The 21,251-nt window shown below is 46.9% G+C and overlaps 9 protein-coding genes across 9 annotated transcripts; 5 read left to right on the forward strand and 4 right to left on the reverse strand.

Annotated features, from left to right (window-relative positions):
* Positions 1-125: 125 nt before the first annotated feature.
* On the reverse strand, positions 126-2,845 carry I302_104844 (uncharacterized protein; the record flags this gene model as incomplete). Its single annotated transcript, XM_019195656.1, has 9 exons — positions 126-431; positions 486-524; positions 586-749; positions 804-890; positions 945-1,137; positions 1,209-1,325; positions 1,394-1,660; positions 1,747-2,097; positions 2,159-2,845. The coding sequence occupies 9 exons, from the start codon at positions 2,843-2,845 to the stop codon at positions 126-128; spliced, it is 2,211 nt and encodes a 736-aa protein (XP_019042479.1).
* A 2,868-nt stretch (positions 2,846-5,713) lies between these two features.
* Positions 5,714-7,301, reverse strand: I302_104845 (uncharacterized protein; the record flags this gene model as incomplete). The annotated part of the gene is made up of 11 exons (XM_019195655.1): positions 5,714-5,819; positions 5,923-6,010; positions 6,167-6,260; positions 6,327-6,407; positions 6,491-6,586; positions 6,654-6,722; positions 6,788-6,858; positions 6,927-6,988; positions 7,048-7,155; positions 7,226-7,231; positions 7,294-7,301. The coding sequence occupies 11 exons, from the start codon at positions 7,299-7,301 to the stop codon at positions 5,714-5,716; spliced, it is 789 nt and encodes a 262-aa protein (XP_019042478.1).
* A 598-nt stretch (positions 7,302-7,899) lies between these two features.
* I302_104846 (uncharacterized protein) lies at positions 7,900-9,298 on the forward strand (the record flags this gene model as incomplete). The annotated part of the gene is made up of 10 exons (XM_065869948.1): positions 7,900-7,922; positions 7,986-8,016; positions 8,091-8,103; positions 8,168-8,262; positions 8,341-8,422; positions 8,503-8,589; positions 8,661-8,729; positions 8,792-8,916; positions 8,983-9,048; positions 9,119-9,298. The coding sequence occupies 10 exons, from the start codon at positions 7,900-7,902 to the stop codon at positions 9,296-9,298; spliced, it is 771 nt and encodes a 256-aa protein (XP_065726020.1).
* Positions 9,299-9,653: 355 nt separating this feature from the next.
* On the forward strand, positions 9,654-11,282 carry I302_104847 (uncharacterized protein; the record flags this gene model as incomplete). Its single annotated transcript, XM_019195653.2, has 5 exons — positions 9,654-9,698; positions 9,767-10,036; positions 10,280-10,606; positions 10,765-10,931; positions 11,141-11,282. The coding sequence occupies 5 exons, from the start codon at positions 9,654-9,656 to the stop codon at positions 11,280-11,282; spliced, it is 951 nt and encodes a 316-aa protein (XP_019042476.2).
* An 897-nt stretch (positions 11,283-12,179) lies between these two features.
* Positions 12,180-14,260, forward strand: I302_104848 (uncharacterized protein; the record flags this gene model as incomplete). The annotated part of the gene is made up of 5 exons (XM_019195652.1): positions 12,180-12,215; positions 12,348-12,380; positions 12,467-12,610; positions 12,732-13,187; positions 13,259-14,260. 5 exons carry the CDS (start codon positions 12,180-12,182, stop codon positions 14,258-14,260), a joined length of 1,671 nt encoding a protein of 556 aa, XP_019042475.1.
* Positions 14,261-14,839: 579 nt separating this feature from the next.
* I302_104849 (uncharacterized protein) lies at positions 14,840-15,826 on the reverse strand (the record flags this gene model as incomplete). The annotated part of the gene is made up of 3 exons (XM_019195651.1): positions 14,840-14,986; positions 15,051-15,440; positions 15,557-15,826. The coding sequence occupies 3 exons, from the start codon at positions 15,824-15,826 to the stop codon at positions 14,840-14,842; spliced, it is 807 nt and encodes a 268-aa protein (XP_019042474.1).
* Positions 15,827-16,816: 990 nt separating this feature from the next.
* On the forward strand, positions 16,817-17,280 carry I302_104850 (uncharacterized protein; the record flags this gene model as incomplete). Its single annotated transcript, XM_019195650.1, has 2 exons — positions 16,817-17,027; positions 17,153-17,280. The coding sequence occupies 2 exons, from the start codon at positions 16,817-16,819 to the stop codon at positions 17,278-17,280; spliced, it is 339 nt and encodes a 112-aa protein (XP_019042473.1).
* A 357-nt stretch (positions 17,281-17,637) lies between these two features.
* Positions 17,638-18,474, reverse strand: I302_104851 (uncharacterized protein; the record flags this gene model as incomplete). Its single annotated transcript, XM_019195649.1, has 2 exons — positions 17,638-17,754; positions 17,827-18,474. 2 exons carry the CDS (start codon positions 18,472-18,474, stop codon positions 17,638-17,640), a joined length of 765 nt encoding a protein of 254 aa, XP_019042472.1.
* A 1,447-nt stretch (positions 18,475-19,921) lies between these two features.
* On the forward strand, positions 19,922-21,220 carry I302_104852 (uncharacterized protein; the record flags this gene model as incomplete). Its single annotated transcript, XM_019195648.1, has 6 exons — positions 19,922-20,157; positions 20,318-20,650; positions 20,761-20,854; positions 20,932-21,051; positions 21,126-21,147; positions 21,201-21,220. The coding sequence occupies 6 exons, from the start codon at positions 19,922-19,924 to the stop codon at positions 21,218-21,220; spliced, it is 825 nt and encodes a 274-aa protein (XP_019042471.1).
* Positions 21,221-21,251: the final 31 nt, after the last annotated feature.

Genomic DNA, 21,251 nt, shown 5'->3' on the forward strand with positions numbered 1-21,251 from the left:
TGGTTTCTTTCTTTTCTTTCGGTGTTTTCCACTTTTCCCGTTCTTACCAAACCATACCAAACTTTTCTCAGACTTCCTCTCTCCTCGCGTATCGGAGCGATAGAAGGTACAGTACCCATCTCAACCTATCCCAAGAGGTCCTCCAAAGTCTTAGCCTCCTTCTTACCTCCAAGTCGATTACCATTACCATTACCGATCTTCGGAGTGGTCGATTTCGCTCTCAAACCATGTTTGATTTCAGGCGGAGATTGAGGACCGGTCTCTTCAGAGGTAGATCTCGACATGGTAAGTCCACCGGGTGTAGTTTCGGTGTCGCTGGTGTTGGCTGTTGAGGTATCGTCAAGATCGAATTGGTTGATTCGATTTTCCAATCGTTTTCCTACAGGGGTGTTTCGAATCTGAGGGATGATGGGGTTGATCAAGTCCAGCAACTAGTTCAATAAAAAGTCAGCTTCGCTCAAACGATCCACAGATGGCTAGCTTACCTCCTGTCTCTGCTCGGCTGATGCAGCTACTAAAGCAGTCTGCATAGGCGGATACGTCAGCTTATGCACCACCCAACAAGGATCGGGGAGGAAAACTGACCTGTAAGGGGAAATTACCAAAAGCGTCTCTCAGGAGCATACCAACTTGGTTAGATCCGTCTTCCTTGACTGCGACAAGTTCATCAATGAGTAGTTTTCTGTCATCATCATTGGCACTGAGGATAGCTTTCTCAACCACGTTAGAAGCGAATTTGTGGCGAGCAACTGGCCAACACTTCGTCAGCTGAGCTCAGGTCTCCCCGTAAAAGAACAACTCACGTGAGACAACTCTCCCTTTGATAATCTCGATCACTTTATCTCTATCGGCAGGTGCTCCTTCCGTGATGACACTTTGAACGACGTAGTCTTTCATTGATGGTTAGCTACAAGTACCCGTTATCCAGAATGATGAGTACTCACTTCCAAACTGATCTTCCATGAGGTCAAGAGTATGTTCATGCATCTCATCCAGCAAGGTCCTCTTCATCTCATCCTCGAGATTCTCGAACATCTTCTGGATGACTCGACAACCATAAGGATGCTTAGCGAGCTCTTCGATATGACCGATGAATGCATCGGGAACAGTTTGTGGCGGACCGAGGATGATAAGTTTCTGTTCAGGATAAAGTGACCTCAACATCAGCTTCCTTCTTACGATCAAGGATTATAGCTGAAGGGACATACCTGAATGACATGATTGGCATTGCTGGATCTTACGCATTCAAGAACGTGTCCTTCGAGCTCGGAGACGAGGGTCTTTCGTTGATCTACCAGAACATGTTCAAGAGCTTTTTGGACGACCTGGTGTGCAATGAAAATATATCAGCTCTTTCCGCGATCGATAGCGTATATGTCAGCCGATGACTCACCCTACAACCATACATTTGCATGGACAAAGCCAAAACGTGACCTTCCATCTTCTTGGCCAAAGCAGCTTTCTGCTTTTGATCACCATGTTCGAACAATTTTTGGGTAACGTAATTGCCGAAGACATCAGTCATGAGTTGATAAGCGTTTGGCATAATCTCATCAAACAACTTTTGTCGATCTTCGATTGTAGCGGTTTCCAGCTTTTGTTGGATGAATCTTGATCCATGTTGATCTCCGGAAAATTCTGCAATGTGGCCGAAGATGTCCTACAGAATATAGATCTACCATCAGCTTGTTGTACAGGACATACAGAGGTCATAAGTGGAAAGGAGAGGGAATCTCGTCAGCTCACCTTCAACTCCCATTTCCTAACTTTGTTCAATCTGAAATCTTCCAACAAAGCACTTCTGACCACACCACTATCATCGAATCTCTTCGATCGAAGCACATACCCAGCAGCACCTTGATATCCATGAGGGGCATAACCGGTCAAACCGCTATAACCATGACCTTGAGAAAGTTGATAAGCGTTGTTGGAGTTGTGAGAACCCAAAGAGTAAGGCGAAGAGCCTGAAGTGGCTGTGAAAGCACCTCGGGTGGGTGTGACCCCATCGTTGTATCCGAAGTGGGAGTTATTAACATTGTGTCGGTCTGTTCTCAGAGAGTAAGAAGATTGGTTTCTCGAGTTATTGTAAGAGTTGTTCTGTAGATATCGTCAGCTCAGCGAAATCCTTTGAACTCAATCGGGTAGAGCAAACACTTACCTGGTAGTCCTTCTTTCTGGCATTGCCTTGTTGCATGTACATGTTAGGGGTTTGACCGATCCAGTAAGATCTGGGATCTTGAAAACCATAGTATCCAGCAGCTACCGCAGCAGCATTTGCATGTTGTTGGAGGGTAGAATAGGCAGATTGAACGGGTGGCGGACGAGCGTTTTGTCTAGTAGCTCGAGGGATGAGTGGAGAGGTACTATGCGGGTTTTGTTGAGCCGCGCCCAGACTTTGTCTGTGATCTTGTTGATTTCCATAGACCTCAGTGGGGGTGGGGAAACTTCCATCGTAGCCTGCTGAAGACATTTGAGGTGTAGGAAGGTTCATGAGATCAGGCGTGGGTGGGACGAAACCATAAGTGGCGGTGGGGTTCCCAGCGAGTCCAGCAGTAGCTGCATACGTGGCATCTAATCCTACTCCCACACCTAACCCTCCTGCAGTGGTTGTGCCGGGATAGTATGGATACCCTTGTTGATCACCGTAGGGAGAGTATGGTTGAGATGAGGGGATCCGAGAAGTCGGGGTCTGAATGTTGGCATAGCCGTGAGTGTTGTTGACGGGACTTTGACCGTGAGAGCTGGGTTGTTGAGGTGAGGGGTAGTTATCTTCACCACCACTGATTCCCATACCACCCATTCTGGCGGCAAGGTCACTTGAGTGATCGTAATGTTGGTTGGACATGATCCTAAAGTGTCTTGGAGAGTATAGTCAGAGTGTAAGAGATTGTTGGTAAACTTGACAGGCAAGAAGAAGATTGTCGAAGAGTGAAAGGATCGAGTATCCTACAAGATTGACAATGGATAGTAACCGATTGGCTGGTTGGGAGACAGTAAGGACCAAGGGATAATGGGTGCGGTGAAACCCTTTTTGGCGATTATAGGTGGGTCAAGTATGGTCGTCGATAGGAAAATACAGGTGTGAGCTGACGTTGGTGTCAGTTGTAGATTGCACACGAAGGAACAATGTTGTTTTGTTGTCAACGAAAGTCGTGTTTGACAAAGGGCGGTGTAGTTTTTATAGCGATAATTGGTCAATCACAGAGTATGGGAGTGTTGATCAGATTGCTGGTTCGACAGTCGGTCTGTTGCGATTGTTATTTTTGGGCAAGTCGATTGAACAGGGTGGCAAGAAGTATATAAATGGGAATGAGAGGTGCGAATCTGAGAAAACGAGACGTGGATACAAGTCAGCTCAACACAAGCGACTTCGAGGTATATTTTGATTGACTGTATAACCTGGGGCGACAGAAGGAAACAACTTTCTCTCTGGTCGAGGGTTATATATAGGTTGAACAAGAAGGAGATGAAAAGGCACACCAAGTAAACTTGATGCGCAAGAAGTATTTGAAGAAGGAGAAGGGAAGAAGGGAAATGAAACTAAAAAGGTGACCAAGAAAAAGAAACGGAGACTAACAACGACAACGATGATGATGAAAGTATATTTTCCTCTTCTTCTTTTTTTTTCGCTTTGAGTGGTACGGTGATGGTTGTGGGGATTTACTCAACCAAAGGGAGAAAAAGGGGGAGCAAGTGGGAAACGACGGTGTAAAGGGAGAAGCGGCAATGGAACGAGGAAAGAGGAAAGAGTAAAAATTAGAGTAGAGGTATGTGCGTCGTTAGTGAAAAAGGTAATAGCACAATAGCATGAAGACAGAGAGGGAGACATACACACAAACTCACCCGTGCGGATCGGTTTGTTACCATCAGATAAAACAAGGACAAGGCATCAGACGAGAGGAAAAAGAGAGATTGAACTGACCACAGCGAAGGAAAGGAGAGAAGAGCAAACAGTCAGTTAGACTACCATAGAGGAGAAAGAGAGAGGGAGAGGGCAATGCATCATGAATAAGGAGACACGAGGTTCAGGTAAAGGTAAATCCCCTTAGTCTCAGTCAAGTGAGAGATCTGGATTCTCAGCTAGATCAAAGGATGTTTTAGATGGGATGAGAAGAGAGGGGGAGAGGGGGAGAGGGGGAGAGGGGAAGAGGAGAGGATATTCCGATCAGGCAGCATCAAAGGAGGGTGCGAGGACATGTCACAGTATGAATAAGATACACACACACAAAAGAAAACAACGTGTGATATGTGATATCCTCCGCTTTGATGAGACCATCATAACGGTAGATCAACCCATCTGTCCCCCTCTGTTTGTCGGTCGTACCTGCTTCAACAGGACGGTGTTCCCTTCTATTCCTTCCATTTCAACCAATCCAATCATGAAATTTCAATTCAACCCTCCGCGATGGTTGTTAACGTCCACGAAGCACAAAAGCAAGAGCACCCCAGACCCCTTTCTTTCTTACGCCCTCTTGTCAAACCTTGTTCATCTGATCCCGCCATGATTTGATCGGTCGCCCGGGTAGACTGACAAGACAAGCGCAGATCAAACGATGATGACGATGTTTAAGCGAATTATGAAGTAGGAGTATAGAGTGGATCAAATGAAAGGGATCCCTTTGGAATAATTTCGTACGATGAGATAGAAGACAGAGGGAATCGACGAAAGAGGAAGAAGATGAACGATGGTACTGACCTTGTGATGCTAGATACTATGCTATGCGTTGAGACCGATCATATAACGACAATGCCAATACAGTTACCAGAACCCAACGAATGGATGATGTATGACACGGACGGTCGAAGGAGAGATACTGTGATGTAAATAATTTGATCTATCGTTTGACCTCGAGCGCTTCCTTTTTCTTCTTCTTCTATATTGGTTTATTTTGTTTTGCTTCGATGTGTTGATGAGTATATTACAGGTGAGAGGATATGTTCAAGAGTAGGTAAGTATGAGTGACTTCAAGATATCGAGCATGATATCTCCATGACGAAGTATTTAGTTTCCATCAGCCAAAATTTTGTCATTGATGATGCATCGCAACGCGGACCCCTTTTCCTAGGATATGATCGGAGGTACTTTGTCAAGCAGTGCACGTACCACCGCGTTTGATACTGAGCCATCGGATTAGCGTCAAGGTAAGACGCACTGATCCATTCTATTCCAATCAGCTGATGGACGGGACCCCTAAAGTTCCATACAGTTTGCGTTTCATCAGTTAAAATCTTGAGAGATCGCTGGAAGGGTCGGATCAACGCTCTCCTCTTCATCTTGAAGCTATCCTGGTAAGATGAGAGGATGTATGAGGATCATCACTGTCACTGTTAGAGCTATTAGGCGAAGGTCACTGGTCAGGATACGTGTCAGCATTGACCACTTGTGTTATTGAGCCGAGTCTCGTTCGGATAGCTCAACGAGATAAACAAGAAAAGAAGAGTTGAATTAGGGTTGTTGGAAAGGAAAAGCGGGGATAAACGCCGATTTCCTGCGCTGCTGTACTGTGCCTTGGTTTCCTCTCATTCCGTGTGTTATGACCGAGTCTCACCCACGTACTCGGCCTAAACTTTGAGACACCCATAGTTGAGGCGCAGGTGCATGCAAGTGCTGCAAGACCATTAGATAGCATGACGGTCAAATAATCTACGGTTCATTCAAGTATTTACAACATTCTCCTGACTGTCCTTCCGCCCAATCGCATGCTCCGCCATCTTATGGACCAAAGATAGACAGTTCTCTCATCTCCTCCAAGACACCTTCGACCTGTACGTCCAATGACCCGTTGGCGTACTCGTCTCGGATGTTATCGGCAAAGTATCTACAAATGCGAAAAGTAGAATATCATCAGTGAGATAATTTTAGACCAGCTTACCCCCGACTACTCCGCCGAAGACGCAGGTCAGAGGAGATGCGATGCTCACCTTTGCACGCCCGATAATTTCTCGTAGCCTTCTTCCGCGAATCGGAGTTGACATCTTATCATAGCTTCAAAGGATGGGTCAAGGTAGGCTAAGACATGTGAGAAAGGGTGTTAGTCTTACTTGTATCGAATGGACGAGGATAGCAACATTGTCCCGACAGTCCGGAAAAGTTTCGGGGGATGGGGCTAGTTCTAGCTGGCGAAGGGCCATTTTCAGACGAGGTGAAGGAAGGACCAGTACTCACGAATACGCAAGTCAACCAAGACAGGCAGCTCAGTGATCAGCTGTTCGTTCAGAATATCGAACACCTCTTTAGCTTCATCGTGTTCCGCTTGCGCCTAGATAGAATACGAACATCAGCTGTCTGCAATCTTTCCAGCCCAGCGGACAGATAAGAAACCTACTCTAGGTAATTTGGTAGTATCGTCTGAAGGTTTCTCCACGAGTTTCTTGACTTTCGCACGAGCGGCATCGTAATCCATCATCTGGAATGATAATATATAAGCTTGCTTCCCGTTCCGAACAGACCAACTGATCACGATTAATATGACTGGTTATGCACACATACCTTGTGTTCACGCTTGGTAATGGCATTGTTGATTGTTGGATAGTAGCTGTTCAATTTACCAATTGGTTCGAGTACAGTCGCTCGGTATGGAGCGTCCTATAGATCTAGGGCGTCAGCTACTTGTGTGCAAAGGAACATATAGAGACGGCTAGCTGAAACGCACCAGGTCTCTACCCACTACACCGTCCATCTCGTCTACAGCAGCTTTGTATGCGTGTCCCGCCATTGCTCCCTACGAAATATCGTCTCATCAGCTTCGTCTAGGGCAAATAGCGAGCAGCAAGCTGAACAACGCACATCACTAGACCTATCATGAGAGTAGAACAGAGAGATAGTCTCGGCAATACGTGCTTGAGCAGCTGCCATGGCTATTGTTGTTATCATCGTGTTAGTCCACGACACCATGTCCAGTCGTATGATGGAACAAGAAACTAACCTCTTATCGAATCGAGATACACCTTGGCTTCCTTCTGCAAGTTGTTCGTCTCTTTCTCCATCCTACATGCATATCCATCCAGTCAGCTGATTATGCTATTAATGCAATGTCGCCAACTCACGTCTTATACCTTCCTTCTTCCTCTGCGAACTCCCTATCTATCGTCCTCTCCACCTGACCCGTCTTCTGCATCAACGTCGTCCCTGCTCGTGAGGCCGCTTTCTTGAATCTGCACGATCAAGCATTGGTTATCAGCTTACGGATCCGTCAACTCAGCTGGCGCGATTGAAGTCACGTACCCTCCCCTAAGTAACACAAGATCATGTTAGCTTCTATTCGCAATCATCGTCAGAGAGAGTAAGCTCACCAAGACATCCTATTGAGTTATTCTGCGTGTCAATTGTTTTGTAGTATAGCTGTCACGCTGTCTGCGTATATGATTTTGAAGGTTATATATGGCCCGATGGTAGATTGTTATATGTATATGGTATGATGGTCAATGTCGACGTGAACATGAACAGCGACAATGAGCTGTGTAAGTGGAATGAGTCATTGTCATTCCCTCAACCGGAACCCGAAGTCAACCTGAACTTGAACCTGAGAACGGACCCAACCGTATTACGTCAGCGAGTCTTGGCGTGGTATGCCATGGGATAAAATGATAATAATGCAAATTCAGATATTCGATAGACCTGCTTTACATCTGGGCCCCGCTTCAGAGTACTGTTGAATCTCATCGTCAGCGTTGGACACTTGGTGGATGACCACGCGTTGTCGTTGTAGTTGATAGTCAATAGACATCATTATCTGCTCTCAATCCTCATATACATAGACTCAAATACTCCATCGCCTAAAGCATATTCATTCACAGAGGTATCAGAAGGGTGTATTCATCCCAAACTTACCCTCACACAGCCTCATTCTCGTATCGCCATCTCAAGAATTCTCTCCCCATTCTTCGCTCTAAACCACAATGTCACGATCATCTTACGACCGGTGAGTTGCCAGAGTCGTGGTAGCGTTCAGGCTCAGATCAACTGACAATACTGTTGTGGACAGATACCTTACAGTCTTCTCCCCAGAGGGAAGAGTGAGCTACGATTCCCAGCTCTCTCATCGAGGGAAGGTTAAGCTAATATCTTTATGTTCCCACTGATCTCCTAGCTGTATCAAGTCGGTAAGTTCAGCTAGTCCGTTCTCGCCCCTCGTAGTGCTGCAGCTGATCCTGATTCCCTTTGCAGAATACGCATTCAAAGCCATCTCAGGAGCAGGTATAACGGCCATCGCTGTTCGAGGGAAAGACACAGCTGTGGTGATAACTCAACGAAAAGTACCTGTATGTGTCGACGCCTCAATGATCAGCTTTTAGTAGACTACCTTGAGGTATGCAAGCTGACGACTGCATTGTCATCAGGACAAGCTACTCGATCCTGAGACTATCACCCATCTGTTCCAAATTACACCTACCATAGGATGCGTGATGACTGGGTTGATCGGTATGTACCCTTCGCGTACTTTCATCAGCTGTGTATAGTCCTCAGTAAGACGTTTAGCTGATTAGGCTGTACCCATGTAGCCGACGCCAGAGCTCAAGTCCAACGAACACGTCAAGAGGCAGCTTCGTTCAGGTATAAATTCGGGTATGAGATCTCCCCTGAAGCTTGTGAGTAATACCCCTCGTTCTCTCTCCCGGCTTGACTAGACTAGACTGATTGTTCTACTGATGAATTGCAGTGGCCAAACGAATGGCAAACATCAACCAAGTATACACACAACGAGCGGGTATGAGACCATTGGGTATTTGTGAGTCAGCTGGCTCCAGGTATTCGAGCCTTAAGGTCGCTGACCCAGACGCCGCGGTGTAGCTATGATTCTGATCGGCCCAGATGAAGAGACAGGACCACAAGTGTTCAAACTTGATCCTGCGGGATACTTCACGGGGTACAAAGCTACTGCCTCGGGACAGAAGCAGACTGAAGCTACCAATTATGTGCGTCTGACCTATCCTCAAAATCAACTAATTGTAGTATATGCTGACATGTTGTCTGCTCAATAGTTGGAGAAGAAATGGAAGACCATGGAAACCGATAAGACAGTATTAGATCGAGCGGGTGTGATTGAAGTGAGTCACCCTCATCGACGAGCTGCCTTGAAATGGAAACGGTCCAGCTAATCAAGTGTTGTGTGCACAGTTGGCAATCGAATGTCTTTCGTCGGTCGTACAATCGGATTTCAAAGCTACCGAGATCGAAATTGGAATCTCATCTACTTCGCCCGAAGAGAAGAACATTGATGGTCAGAATGGTAGATTCAGACAGATGGATGAGGACGAACGAGGTGAATGGTTGGTCAGGGTCGGTGAGAAGGATTAGACGTCTGAGTTCGAGCTAGGTGTAGAAGTAGAATATGACTGTTATGCATGAATGTACATATCATCATTCAGAGCCAGTCACGGTGTATGCTCTTGTATAAGCTGCTGGTGTTAGATTGCACCATGATAGCGTGTTCACATGGTAGCATAAGCGTACACAGACTGACTGATATGGTGACCGGAGAAACGCGCTGCCAACGTAATCAAATCGTAAATCTCAAAATTCGGAAATGTTGAGATGTCGTTGCAAGTAGATATTTCGGATCGTCTACTTGATCAATCAATCCATCTCCTCGTTTTTTGAATCATACATTCATACAACTTTCCTCGCTGTGTGAACACACACTTTCAGCACGATGTCCTCACTACGTACATCCTCGCGGCGACTCTTCGATGCTTTGGTGAGCTGCTTCGTTCTGATTCTTCTCCATCCAACTAAGCTTACCGAGACCATTAATACAATAAATAGCGTTGCCCAACATGCCAACCGTCCTCATCTCTACCCCGCTTGCCCCTCCCCAAACCCACCTTCAGAACCATGCATACCACCTCAACACGATTCAACACGAATTTCAGACCACCCCAGCCCAGACCGCAGACGACGGGGGAAATCTCGGGGTTGGAGAATAGACGGTTGAATTACGAGCAGGCCAGGCAGGCGTTGGAGTTGAGTAGGAAGAAGATATATAAGGAAAGGGGGAAGAAATATAAGAGTGCGGTCATTTATAGTATGGGTGTTGTGAGTTTGACTCTATATTGACTTTACTGTCTCCCACGATCTGGGCGTACTGGTCATGTTCTGTCCGATACGATGGAGAGATGTGGGGAATCATAGAATCATTCAGGACTATCTCTCAGATCGGGGAATTGTTGATGATTTGACATCGTAGGGAAGATACTGCTCTGTCCACACTGTGTTATACTCATACGCCATGGTCAAGTATGAAGAACCCAATGCTAACCTCCCCTATCCATACTCCAGATCGTCATCTCCCTCGGAGTGACCTACGCTGCCGTCCCGCTCTACCGGGCTTTCTGCTCTGCAACGGGATTCGGTGGTATACCCATGACCGACCCCGCCCGATTCTCCCCGGATAGGCTGTACACCACCCCCGAGACGCAGGGCAGGAAACGGATCACAGTGCGATTCGAGGCCACCTCGGCGGATACGTTGCCGTGGAAGTTTGAACCTGTCACTCGGTCTGTCAAGGTTCTGCCTGGGGAGACGGCATTGGCTTTTTACACGGCGAAGAATTGGGGGAAGGAGGATTTGATTGGGATCGCGACGTATAACATGACGCCGGAGAAGGTGAGTTTGGTATTTCACCGAAGGAATCTGTCTCAAATTCTAGGGCATCTGCGAGGAAATCCTCATGAACCCGCGAGATACTAGGTTGAGGATTGCTTTGAAGGGAGATGTCCATTCAAGCTTGAAACTATGGCTTACAATCTTATCTTCCCGCTCAGATCGCGCCGTACTTTGCCAAAGTCGAATGTTTCTGCTTCGAAGAACAGAAAATACGAGCGGGCGAAGAAGTCGATCTACCGGTATTCTTCTTCATCGATCGGGATATCATGGATGAACCTTCTTTGGACGGTATAGATGATGTGGTGCTGAGTTACACTTTCTTCAAGTGAGCGTTTTCGTGTGGTTATCAGCAGATGATTCTTTGGGTTGCTTCGACGGCGAAGACGAACACCCATAATCAGATCTGGCTCTGTCTTATTTCAGACGTCTTCTTATTCCTTGTTGCCGTGCACTTCCTCCACGAGTTTCCTTTACTCAGCATACCACCGACATTTCGACACTCATACTGATGCTAATCCCACGTGCACCTCGCAGAGCTCGTCGTAACGCCCGAGGACATCTCGTTCCAGATGCCAGCGAAGAGGAGATCCAGAAATCCCAGGGATTCGAGAACTACGAGCTAGCAAAGAAAGAACATAAATTGTATCCTCCCCCTTCGGCGAACAACCCGGCATAAATGCTTCACACCTGATACTGGATTCATTGGCAAAGAAACAGAGGATTCGGACATATGATTCTCTTGCATTACACTGTACTACCTTATGCATGGGACCCGAAAGGCTAGATGCATATCAACATACACCCTTCTTTACTATACTTGCTTTGCCTTCATTGCGCACGTTGCTCATCTATCTATGGCAATTCATGTCGTTGTGTTTACGAGATTCCGAAAATTCGACACAGCTTTGCGCAGTTTCAGTATCAGGTCAAACGGCATTTGAGCTCGGCATGGTGAGATATCGCCATTGCTGTAGCAAGATGCCGATGTGAGATCATCCTCGCATGTCTATTTCTCTTACCCGTGAGGATGGTTGGATAGACGGGAATGGAATGAAGTAAGCATGCAAGCTGCAATGTAGAATCGCTTCCAAGCATTTTGTCACAAAGCCAAGAATGTCAAGAACTTTGTTCTGAGCTTGTCCAATATCAATATTACGATCGATTAGTAAGATTATTCTTATTCCGCAGTAAAAAGTTAAATAGACTATTAGGAATATTCGTAAATTCGTAAACAAGGTTGATACGGCCGAGGCCGATGTGAAGGGTTATTATGGGAAAATGAATACTGTTTTTAGAACATACGTCAATCATATCAAAATCAAATCGAATTCACATCCTTATCCCCATCCATCCCCCTTTTGATCCATATCACCATCTATCATATCAGACAACAACACCAAGTCGTGCTGAACGAACAGCTCATCGAAGAGACAGACGAGGGATCTAATCGCAGAAGCAAGGCAAGTGGGACAGAGCCAGAGAGGGTAAATCCACCAATAATCTCGATCTCGTATCTCTTGGTATTTGCTATAAAAACCACCAGCAGACCAAAAATAGAAACATCCTCGCCAAAATGGGTAGAAAGAAGATTGAGATTAGACCTTTGACGGTGAGTGCCAAGACCTTTCTTACTGACACCTGATCACTATGCATGCATTGTACAGAGACTGAGGTACTATCTATGAATCATGGATGGGATGTGGGTGCTTACTGTACGCTCTCTGTTTATTTTGGGGGATAGGACGAACGTAATAGGAATGTGACCTTTCTCAAGGTGTGTTTTTAGTCTCTTCCCACCAATGTTCCTCCTTCTCATCGGTCCTTCCTACTCTATGCTGATACACTAGTCCGATCATGTAGCGGAAAGCGGGTTTGATGAAGAAGGCGTGGGAGTTGTCGGTACTGTGCGGTGCCGACGTCAATATAATCATATTCAATGCTGCTGGTAAAGCGTACGAGTTCTCCAGTAAGGAGCTGGACGAGGAGATTGATAGGTATATGGATGTGAGTGTGGTTCATCTGCTTCCGATTTGCAATTCATCTGGCCTCGATCGTCTCACTCTTTGATCCATCACATCCACTCTTCCTCATCAACGATGGACAGGTGTGCTGACTCGACCGACAGTACGAAGGGATGATCGAGCGTCGTCGAGCCCCCGAATTCGCCGCGATGGCCCTAGCAGGCGAAGACGACGAGGACGAAGATGAGGATGATCCTCCAGCCAGGAGAGGATCAACCTCGAAGTCTGGCGCAGGTGCGAACGCCAATGCGATTGGCGCTGCACCCAGAAGTCTGAAGGGCAAAGAGTCTTTCAAAGCCCGTACACCCCGGTACTCGGAGAAGGGCAAATCGTCTAAATCAAGTAAACATAAGAGTAAGAGGAGGAAGGAGAGGAGCGAGAGTGAGAAGAGGAGCTTTATTGATTCGATCTTGAGTCAGAGCGAGAGCGGGTCAGAAGATGACGAGGAGGAGGATAGTTCCGATATGAGGAAGAGGAGGAAAGAGAAAGAGAGGAGTAGGGATAGAAGGGACAGACGGGGTACTGGAGGGTATGTGAGGGATGAGAGGTATATTCAATCTGTAAGTTCATGTCCTCACCATCGACTACGTATACATACATGGTATGGAGAAAGCTTATGCTGCTTTTATAGGACAAAAACGCCGCTGCGTTACAATACGCTATGAACATGCATTCGTCTCACTCACATGGACATGGACATGGTCAACAAATCCACGACTCTCGATTCTACCAACAACAACAGCATGTACCCTCACACTCCCAGCTACATGGAAGAGATCGATACCATGAGGAAGGAGGGAACAGTCAAATACCAGTCGATATCCCCCAATTACCCAAACTACCTTCAGACGGCACTTCATATAGACTTTCCACCACATCAGGTCTGGGAAGCACCTCTCAACTCTCTCAATCTCAATCGGCGTTCTATGGTCCCTCCTCCTCATCTTCGTCTTCCAACCAATACGTACCCAACCTGTTCCAACATCAAACACAGAACTACTTGCCCCCCTCGTCCGAGTCGGTACTACCTAGTCAGTATTCTACCGCACAAAATCCTCAGAGTATGGTATCTGTCCCCGGACCGGGTGGGATCCAATGGAATGAAAGTTTGATTGCCAAATATGCCGAATTCCAATTGCAGCAGAACCACCAGAAGCAACAACGGCTATTGCTGGAAAGGCAAAGACATCAACTACAGCAGATGGGCGTACCAGTGGATGAACGGAGCCTACTAGACGAAATATTTGGTGGGAATTTGGCACAAGCTCAGCAGAATCAAAATCAAAATGTAGGAGAATCTTATGGTGGTGGAGGGATGATACTGCCTCTGAATGATACCACACCTACAGAGGGAGGAGGCGACTTCATATGGCCCTTATCAAACAATGGTAGACCACAGAGTAGTCATCCAGAAGATCAAAGCAGTCAATTTATGGTCCCTACTCAGCAAGGGAGGAATGTCATACCTGACGAGAGCGTTCAGTGGGGGGTACAAGATGGATATACGGTCGATAGGGACGATCTGAACTTGCCTAGTCCCGTGTCGAATGGGAATGGGAATGGGAATGAGGGGAAGAGGAAGATGATGGTGATGAATGCGAGGGAGGACGATGGGAAGAGAATGAGGATATAATCATAGGATTTAGGACGTTCGTTGTTGATCTGGGCTATGTTTCGGTCTTTGGTGTACTGTATATCGTATATCGGGGAAAGGATGGGAAATTTGAGTCTGACGTGAAGATCCCTGTTTGATCTTTGATATTTTTATTTGAGGTTTAGTGTTAGTGGTTTGGTTGTAGATCTTCGATTGAAACATGTAGAAATAGACAATTCTACGGATGTGTAATGTATGAATATGCTTTGATTCACGTTTGTCTTTATGACGTTGATTTAGGCATAACATGGCATTTCATATGGGACGTAAAAGTATATAACATGATACAACAAGGCACAAACAATATCGGAAAGTGTGAGCGTGATTGAATCTGCAGGAAAAGCAAATCTGATGAATATAGAATTATAATCATGTGGATTTGGGTATATCTTATGAATGGGTTTTTCATCTCTCAAGATGGGGGAGAAGGACGGTTAAGGACTCGCGAATGATGGAGAAGAAAGAGGATTACAGGTAAACGTTGTGGTCATAAAGTCATTGGGGATCGTGCTGGAGCAAATGGTCGTGGATGAGTAGGTGAGATGGGATGTCGAGCGATTAAGGAGATAAGAGGAAGACCACATCGTCTTCGTCATCTGAGTCGGAGTCGGATTCTAATTCTGGATCTGAATGAGGGGAATAATCGTCTTCGTCTTCGTCTTCTTGTTCTGATCGATCTGGTATTTGTTCTTTCTTGCTTGTAGTCTAGGTGAAACAGCATGATCAGTCGAGCTGACTCAAATGAGATCAGGAAGGGAAGACGACCTACCTTTATTCCGCCATGTCCATACCCACTTCCATACCCATACCCAAATTCCAACTTCCCTCCTTCTGAGGGGATAGCTACGAAGCTACCAGAGCTTCTAGCGGAACTTGTTGGAGTGGTAGATTTAGATGAGAACATCTCGCCGTCCCCCTCGCCGTCCAATCCATCTTCCTCCTTATTTGGCGTATTACCGAATCCCAACTTTGAGAAACACATATCCAACTGCCTGATCTTCCTACTAGTTGATATCTTCCTTGTCGCCATGGCAGAGGGAGGTGAGGGTGAAGTAGGCTCGGAAAAGATGGATATGGGGATACCTTCGAAATGCGTTATAGATCGTTTACGTTTGCCTGAGAGGTTTTTGGGAGATGCGAGAGAAGCGAGTGTCGGGGGCTGTGTATCAGGGGCAAGGCATCAGTCGGACGTGTACGAGGAAGGATATGTGCAGGTAAGGAGTCGAGTGATGAGGGACTGAGATGAGATGCGATGAGAGATTTGTTGCCACTTACCTGTACGTCTTTCTGAGGAGTATGCACCGCTGAATATGAACCTCCCTTCTCCTGCCTACTAGCCTTTATGCCCTCATCTGCGCCCTTACCCTGCTGCTCCGCCTGTATATCTTGAGAAGGACGATCTACATCTTTCTTGAATGTTGGTTTTGTAACAACAGTTGAGACAGGCATAGGTCGACTTGGCTCGGTGATTCTAGTGAGGACAGCCGATTTATCATATATGGAGGGAGAAGCGGAAGAGGAAGGTCGATCGATCAGGCATTGCATGATAATAGGTTGGTGAGATTGGATGTGATGTATGTTTTGGATTCCTTCGCCGTGAGCTGAGTACTTTGATATGAGGGAAGGAGGAGGTTGGGTATCCTCGAGAGTCGGATCAAGGTGAAAGAGTGATATGTCGGTCGTTAGATGTGCCGTTGTGTGTCGTGAGAGTAATGAATGTCTGATGTGAAGAAGTGAAAGATGAGATGAGAAAGAAGATGAATGATTAGATGGTAATATAAATAGGTGTAAACATGAAATTTCCTTTCACCCAACACTCACCAATCAACCGCCAATCACTTAATTAGCAAGTTAGTGTACACTCACTTCACCGCCTCGTCAACACACGTCAACCCACAATCAACCAAACATACACACGTCAGCGTTGCGATTGTGAGTACGACTCTCATCCTTGCCACCACCATCGTGTACTTTGATGTCGATCCGCGTTGGACATGTGTCATACCGTACGTCAGCTCCGATATGATTTGACTGGATTGGCGAGTCATGTCTGGTAATCACTCGGGGTCCGTGTGCGATTGAACGTGCAGTGCGCCGCGCACAATCACCGGATGTCTTTTCTTGTGTACAAGGCCTTGGTCCTATATCGAGGGGTCCGACGCTTTGAAAGGTCCGACATTGGTGATCTCATGCACTTCCTTCATACCGAAGAGCATCAGTGTCAGCAAGTCTTTCCGTTTCCCCCGTTTCTGCGACACCGTCGATCATTCAACCTTCTTTCCTCGACCAGCTGTTCCGCCGGAACGAGAAAAGAACAACCTTATCACGTGACTCGAGTACCAACTTTTCAAAGGTGCACCATGTACCGCGAGCAGAATGGATAAATATTTTCAACGGTTGTATCTATCTTCGGATTATAACAACACACAGACAGCCAACTACATACATACCAAGCATATCGCCATCTCACACATCGAAATCCATCCCTCCTGTCTGCTTCTACAGTAATCCACATCGTCGGTTTCATCAATCACAATGGCCAAATCAATCCGAGCGAAGAACAAGATGGCTTCAAGGGCTAGAAAGAGGTTACAAACTCATTACGCCGTGACCGATGCTGCCAGAACACAAAGGTTATCAGATAGGTTGTTGGGCAAGGATAAGAAGGATGAGAACGACATGAACGTCGAGGATGAAGGTGCGCCTGAGGGTGAGGAGAACAAAGATGGCGACGAGGAGATGAAAGGTGAGTCTACTTCTTCCAATGGCAAATCGACTTCCATTTTGTCTCATCATGCTGCTCGCAACTTTATGCGACGCGCGTTATCATCCGATCATGTCACTGACACTGAGCTGTTCGCTATGTTACAGAGGAACCAAAGAAGATATCCACTTCCGGACGAAGGGGATCTCGACGTGAGGAATGGAGATTATCGAAAGGCATGTCTGCCAAACCTAAGAAGGGTAGAATGGGATGTAAACCAACTCGAAGACGTTAAGCTCTCAACGCTACTGAGCTTGGATGGTGCTGGGCGGTTGAAGTGGTTTCTGAATTTAACGTCTCTTGTCAATGGTACGCTCTTATTTGATAGGGTTCCGTCACTCTGATTTCGCTCCATGTTGTAAGATGGATTCTATTCTGTGAATGTATACCCCTCGGCTGTGTCGTGCTTCCTCCTCGCAATATCTCAATGCAGGGCTTCCGGACAGAGGGAATTGACATCGATGCGCATTTCAATCTCGACAATATCACATATCACACCATCCGATATAATGCACGTCAATCTATTCTAGGCAGCCTAAGGACGTCTGGTCTCGGGCATAACTATGAGCAGCTTTCACCTTCCGCTCATTCCTTACATCTCTCCCCTCTTCCTTGCATCTTCCTTGACCTTCTCTCTAATAGTATTCGCATCGGTTCCCCAGAGGAATCGTTTTTCCACCAAATATCGCAAGCAGACATCTGACCGTGCCTGTGATCCCCCTCGCAAGGCAAATTAGCGGCAATGTCATGTGGTCCGAGGAAAGGGGACAGAGCGACTCACGCAATCGCCTGACAGCCAATGTCGACCATGCAACTTCAGAAATCCGCTTTCCTCCTTCTTGCGAGGTCCAACACGCCTGTCAACTCCGTTGTGCCTCGCCGATCGACAAAAATTGATATTGGCCGTTCTGAACGGATCAACGTCGGTCAGCTTGGCTGTCTCTATGTCGTTCCTGTACGATGTGGCGTTGGGGCCGAACCTCTCGAGGTTTGAGGTCGAAACGGTCCCAGCAGAGTACGAAGCTGGAGTACCTTGCACAGAGGTTGTGGGAAGGCTTACAGTCTGGACAGGTGTGTTTGGCGCTGCGCTACCCAGCTCGGCGGTGAGATCGGGATGTCCCGGGGAATACACCCATCGGTATCTTCCTGGGCCAGCTGGGTGAGAAGGAGTACTAGCTACACCGGGCGTAGCGGGCACACTGGTATCGTTGCCGGTGGCACCGACTCCCGAGAAATGCATCTGGTCGACACCTAGTTGTCTCGCCCTGGCCGCCCAGGAGGGATCATAGCCTGAGCTCGAGCCACCGGCGCTTGCACCGCTCGCGGATGGGTGGCAAGTTTCGATTCTTCGTCCCGGAACCCAGACAGGTCGACCATGGGCATCATAGATGTATAAACCCTGGGTGGATCGTTGGTTGGAGGAAGACATGGCGTGAGAATAGTATCTGGATCTGGTCGTAGAATGGGTGAGTAAAGGAAAGGCTGTTGTGTTGACCTTGGGAGGATGTATTATCGATCTGAGCGATTCATGGACGATTTTTATACCTTTTCCTCCCGTTCTTCCCATGATATCGGAGCGAAGTAGCCAAAGACCACTTCTCAGCGAGACAGAGGTCTGAGTATGTTAGCAGCGCCGACTGAATCTCGGCAGAACACGATCGCAGATATTGGCTCATCAGGTTTAAATGAACCAAGGGGAATGACCAGGGGTGTCTTATCTTATCTTACCTGGGTTCACCCGGCTTGGCCTAATCCATCTGCTCTTCAAATCAAGGCGGAGCGGATGAGCTCCAACGTTCCGACCTACTCGTTCTCGGAGCAAGCGATAACATGTCATGATGGGCACACTTGGCATGAGCCTCACATTCTGGAATGTCTTCGATTTGTAGCCGAGCTACGGCCAAATACCACTGCCGATACCTTGGAGTCCGATCACACTCCGAAGAGTCGGCCCTACATGCAATGGTATCGTCTGTTAGATCGAAGTCAATGAGAAAGGAGCGAAGCCTCTCACCGATGTGCCAATACTACATAGTCCACCTTTGAGGGTGTGAGGTATCACACAATCACTCAATGCCACATGGTAGAGATGACTTGACATAAGGGATTGAAACACAGATCCACCGAGTTCAGCTCAAGAGTTAACTCTGCTGTTCATATAACATCGCGAAGGGACACCTCATGGATACATACGCAAGTGCGTAAACGAAAAACGATATAGCATATATATAGCCTGCAAAATTTTGCCCTTCAGAAACGCTCACGGAGTTTTGCGATAGTGGTTATTCGGTGAGACTTGAATTGAAAACTTAACACTTTCGTGATCTCATGCCGTCAGGCTCGTAGGTTCGAACCCTACAGACTTCGTTCTTTTTGTGTTCTGCGCATTCTCTTGGACCCCCATGCGTTGAAGATTCGATTTGTAGCTTGAAGCGTTCATTTTTGGGTCAAAGAGAGCGATTTGAAGATGGGATGAAGGTGGGTGGGTGACCGCGGTCTCGCTTTGGCCACGATCTCTTTCAGCGATTCTTGATGCATAGCGATGGGTGGGATTAATATGATATGCTATGTACGCACGAAGTATGTTTTAAGGCGTGGAGAAAACGGAGTCTGCAATCTGAATCTGTTTTGTATAGCGACTGCCACACACGGCTGATGCGGAGTCTCGAGGGTCCCAACCTGCGCTTCCCCCCGGACAAATAGGACGGACATCACCGCCTAATCGTTCGTCTGCGGACTCCTGACATATGTCCGAGATTAGCATGCGAAGATGATGGGAATGGACACATGAAATATTCAAAACAAATCTCTATACTGCAACCATTATTACATCACTAGCATCCCTCACCCTAACCTCATCATCGCTCGAGTTCACCATGCGATACGCAGTCCTCGTCACAGGTCCAGCAGGAGCAGGCAAATCGACCTTCTGCGCGTCTCTCATCACCCACGCTCAGACAGTCGGTCGACAAGTCCATTTGGTAAATCTGGATCCTGCGGCGGACAAGTTCGAGTATGAACCTACGATAGATATTCGGGATCTGATCAATCTGGAGGATGTGATGGAGGAGTTGGAATTCGGGCCGAATGGGGGGCTGATATATTGTTTTGAGTGGGTATATGTTCCTTCTGTCTCTGGAATAGGGTACGAGTCATCACCCCATCTTTGGACACTTCGAGTTGTGAGATGTATACCTGGAAAGTGCAGTAGAATAAATAGGAAGCTCAGTAGGCCGCAAGTAGAGGTGCTGATATCCTCGATGACTCCCCAGATACTTACTAAACAACTTAGACTGGCTGGAAGATGAACTAGGCTCCTACGAAGACGATTACCTCATCATAGACTGTCCAGGGCAGATCGAACTGTACACCCACATCCCGCTCTTACCGAAATTAGCAGGATACCTACAGACCAATCTCAATTTCAGGACCTCGGCGGTGTACCTGATAGACTCGCAGTTTATGCAGGACAAGAGTAAATTCTTTGCTGGGGTCATGAGCGCGATGTCGTGTATGTTGGCTTTGGGGATTAGCATGGTGTGTTTGATGAGTAAGATGGATCTTGTGAAGGATAAGCAGGGGAGGACGAAGAGGGAGGTGGGGAGGTGAGTGAGGACAACCCTTCGTAAAACTTACCCCTCGCTCCTCTCAGATCGTATCACATTGGTCAGAGATCAAGACGAAGCTGACTGATCGATTCACTTTGTCGTTATAGATATCTAGACCCAGACCCTTCGTTACTACTAGACGATCCTGGATCAAGTACGAATTCGAAATTCAATGATCTTAATAGAGCGGTGGTCAGCTTGGTGAGTTCATTTGGGCCTTTTTCGGACCACACTCAACATCATGTGATTGGGCTGACGACGATATTCCCCCACCACAGATAGAAGACCAGAATATCGTTTCGTTCCTACCCTTAGATGTCACATCGGAAGACTCAGTGAACACTGTGCTGAGTCATATAGATAATATGATGCAGTATGGGGAAGACGAGGAGCCGAAGGTGAGTGTGTTGGCAATGGCGGTCTATAAATCGCAAAACGAACAACGCTGATAGTCAATTGATTCACTTTGTAGGTGCCGAAGGATATGGACGAGGGTGAGTATAATTCAGCTCAACACCTTATGACATATGCTAATGATTTGTTATAGGTGATTTCGGAGACGACTAGAGATACATACGCATATAGACATGTACAATAC

This window comes from Kwoniella bestiolae, chromosome 3, assembly GCF_000512585.2.
Source record: "Kwoniella bestiolae CBS 10118 chromosome 3, complete sequence".
NCBI classification, from domain to species: domain Eukaryota; kingdom Fungi; phylum Basidiomycota; class Tremellomycetes; order Tremellales; family Cryptococcaceae; genus Kwoniella; species Kwoniella bestiolae.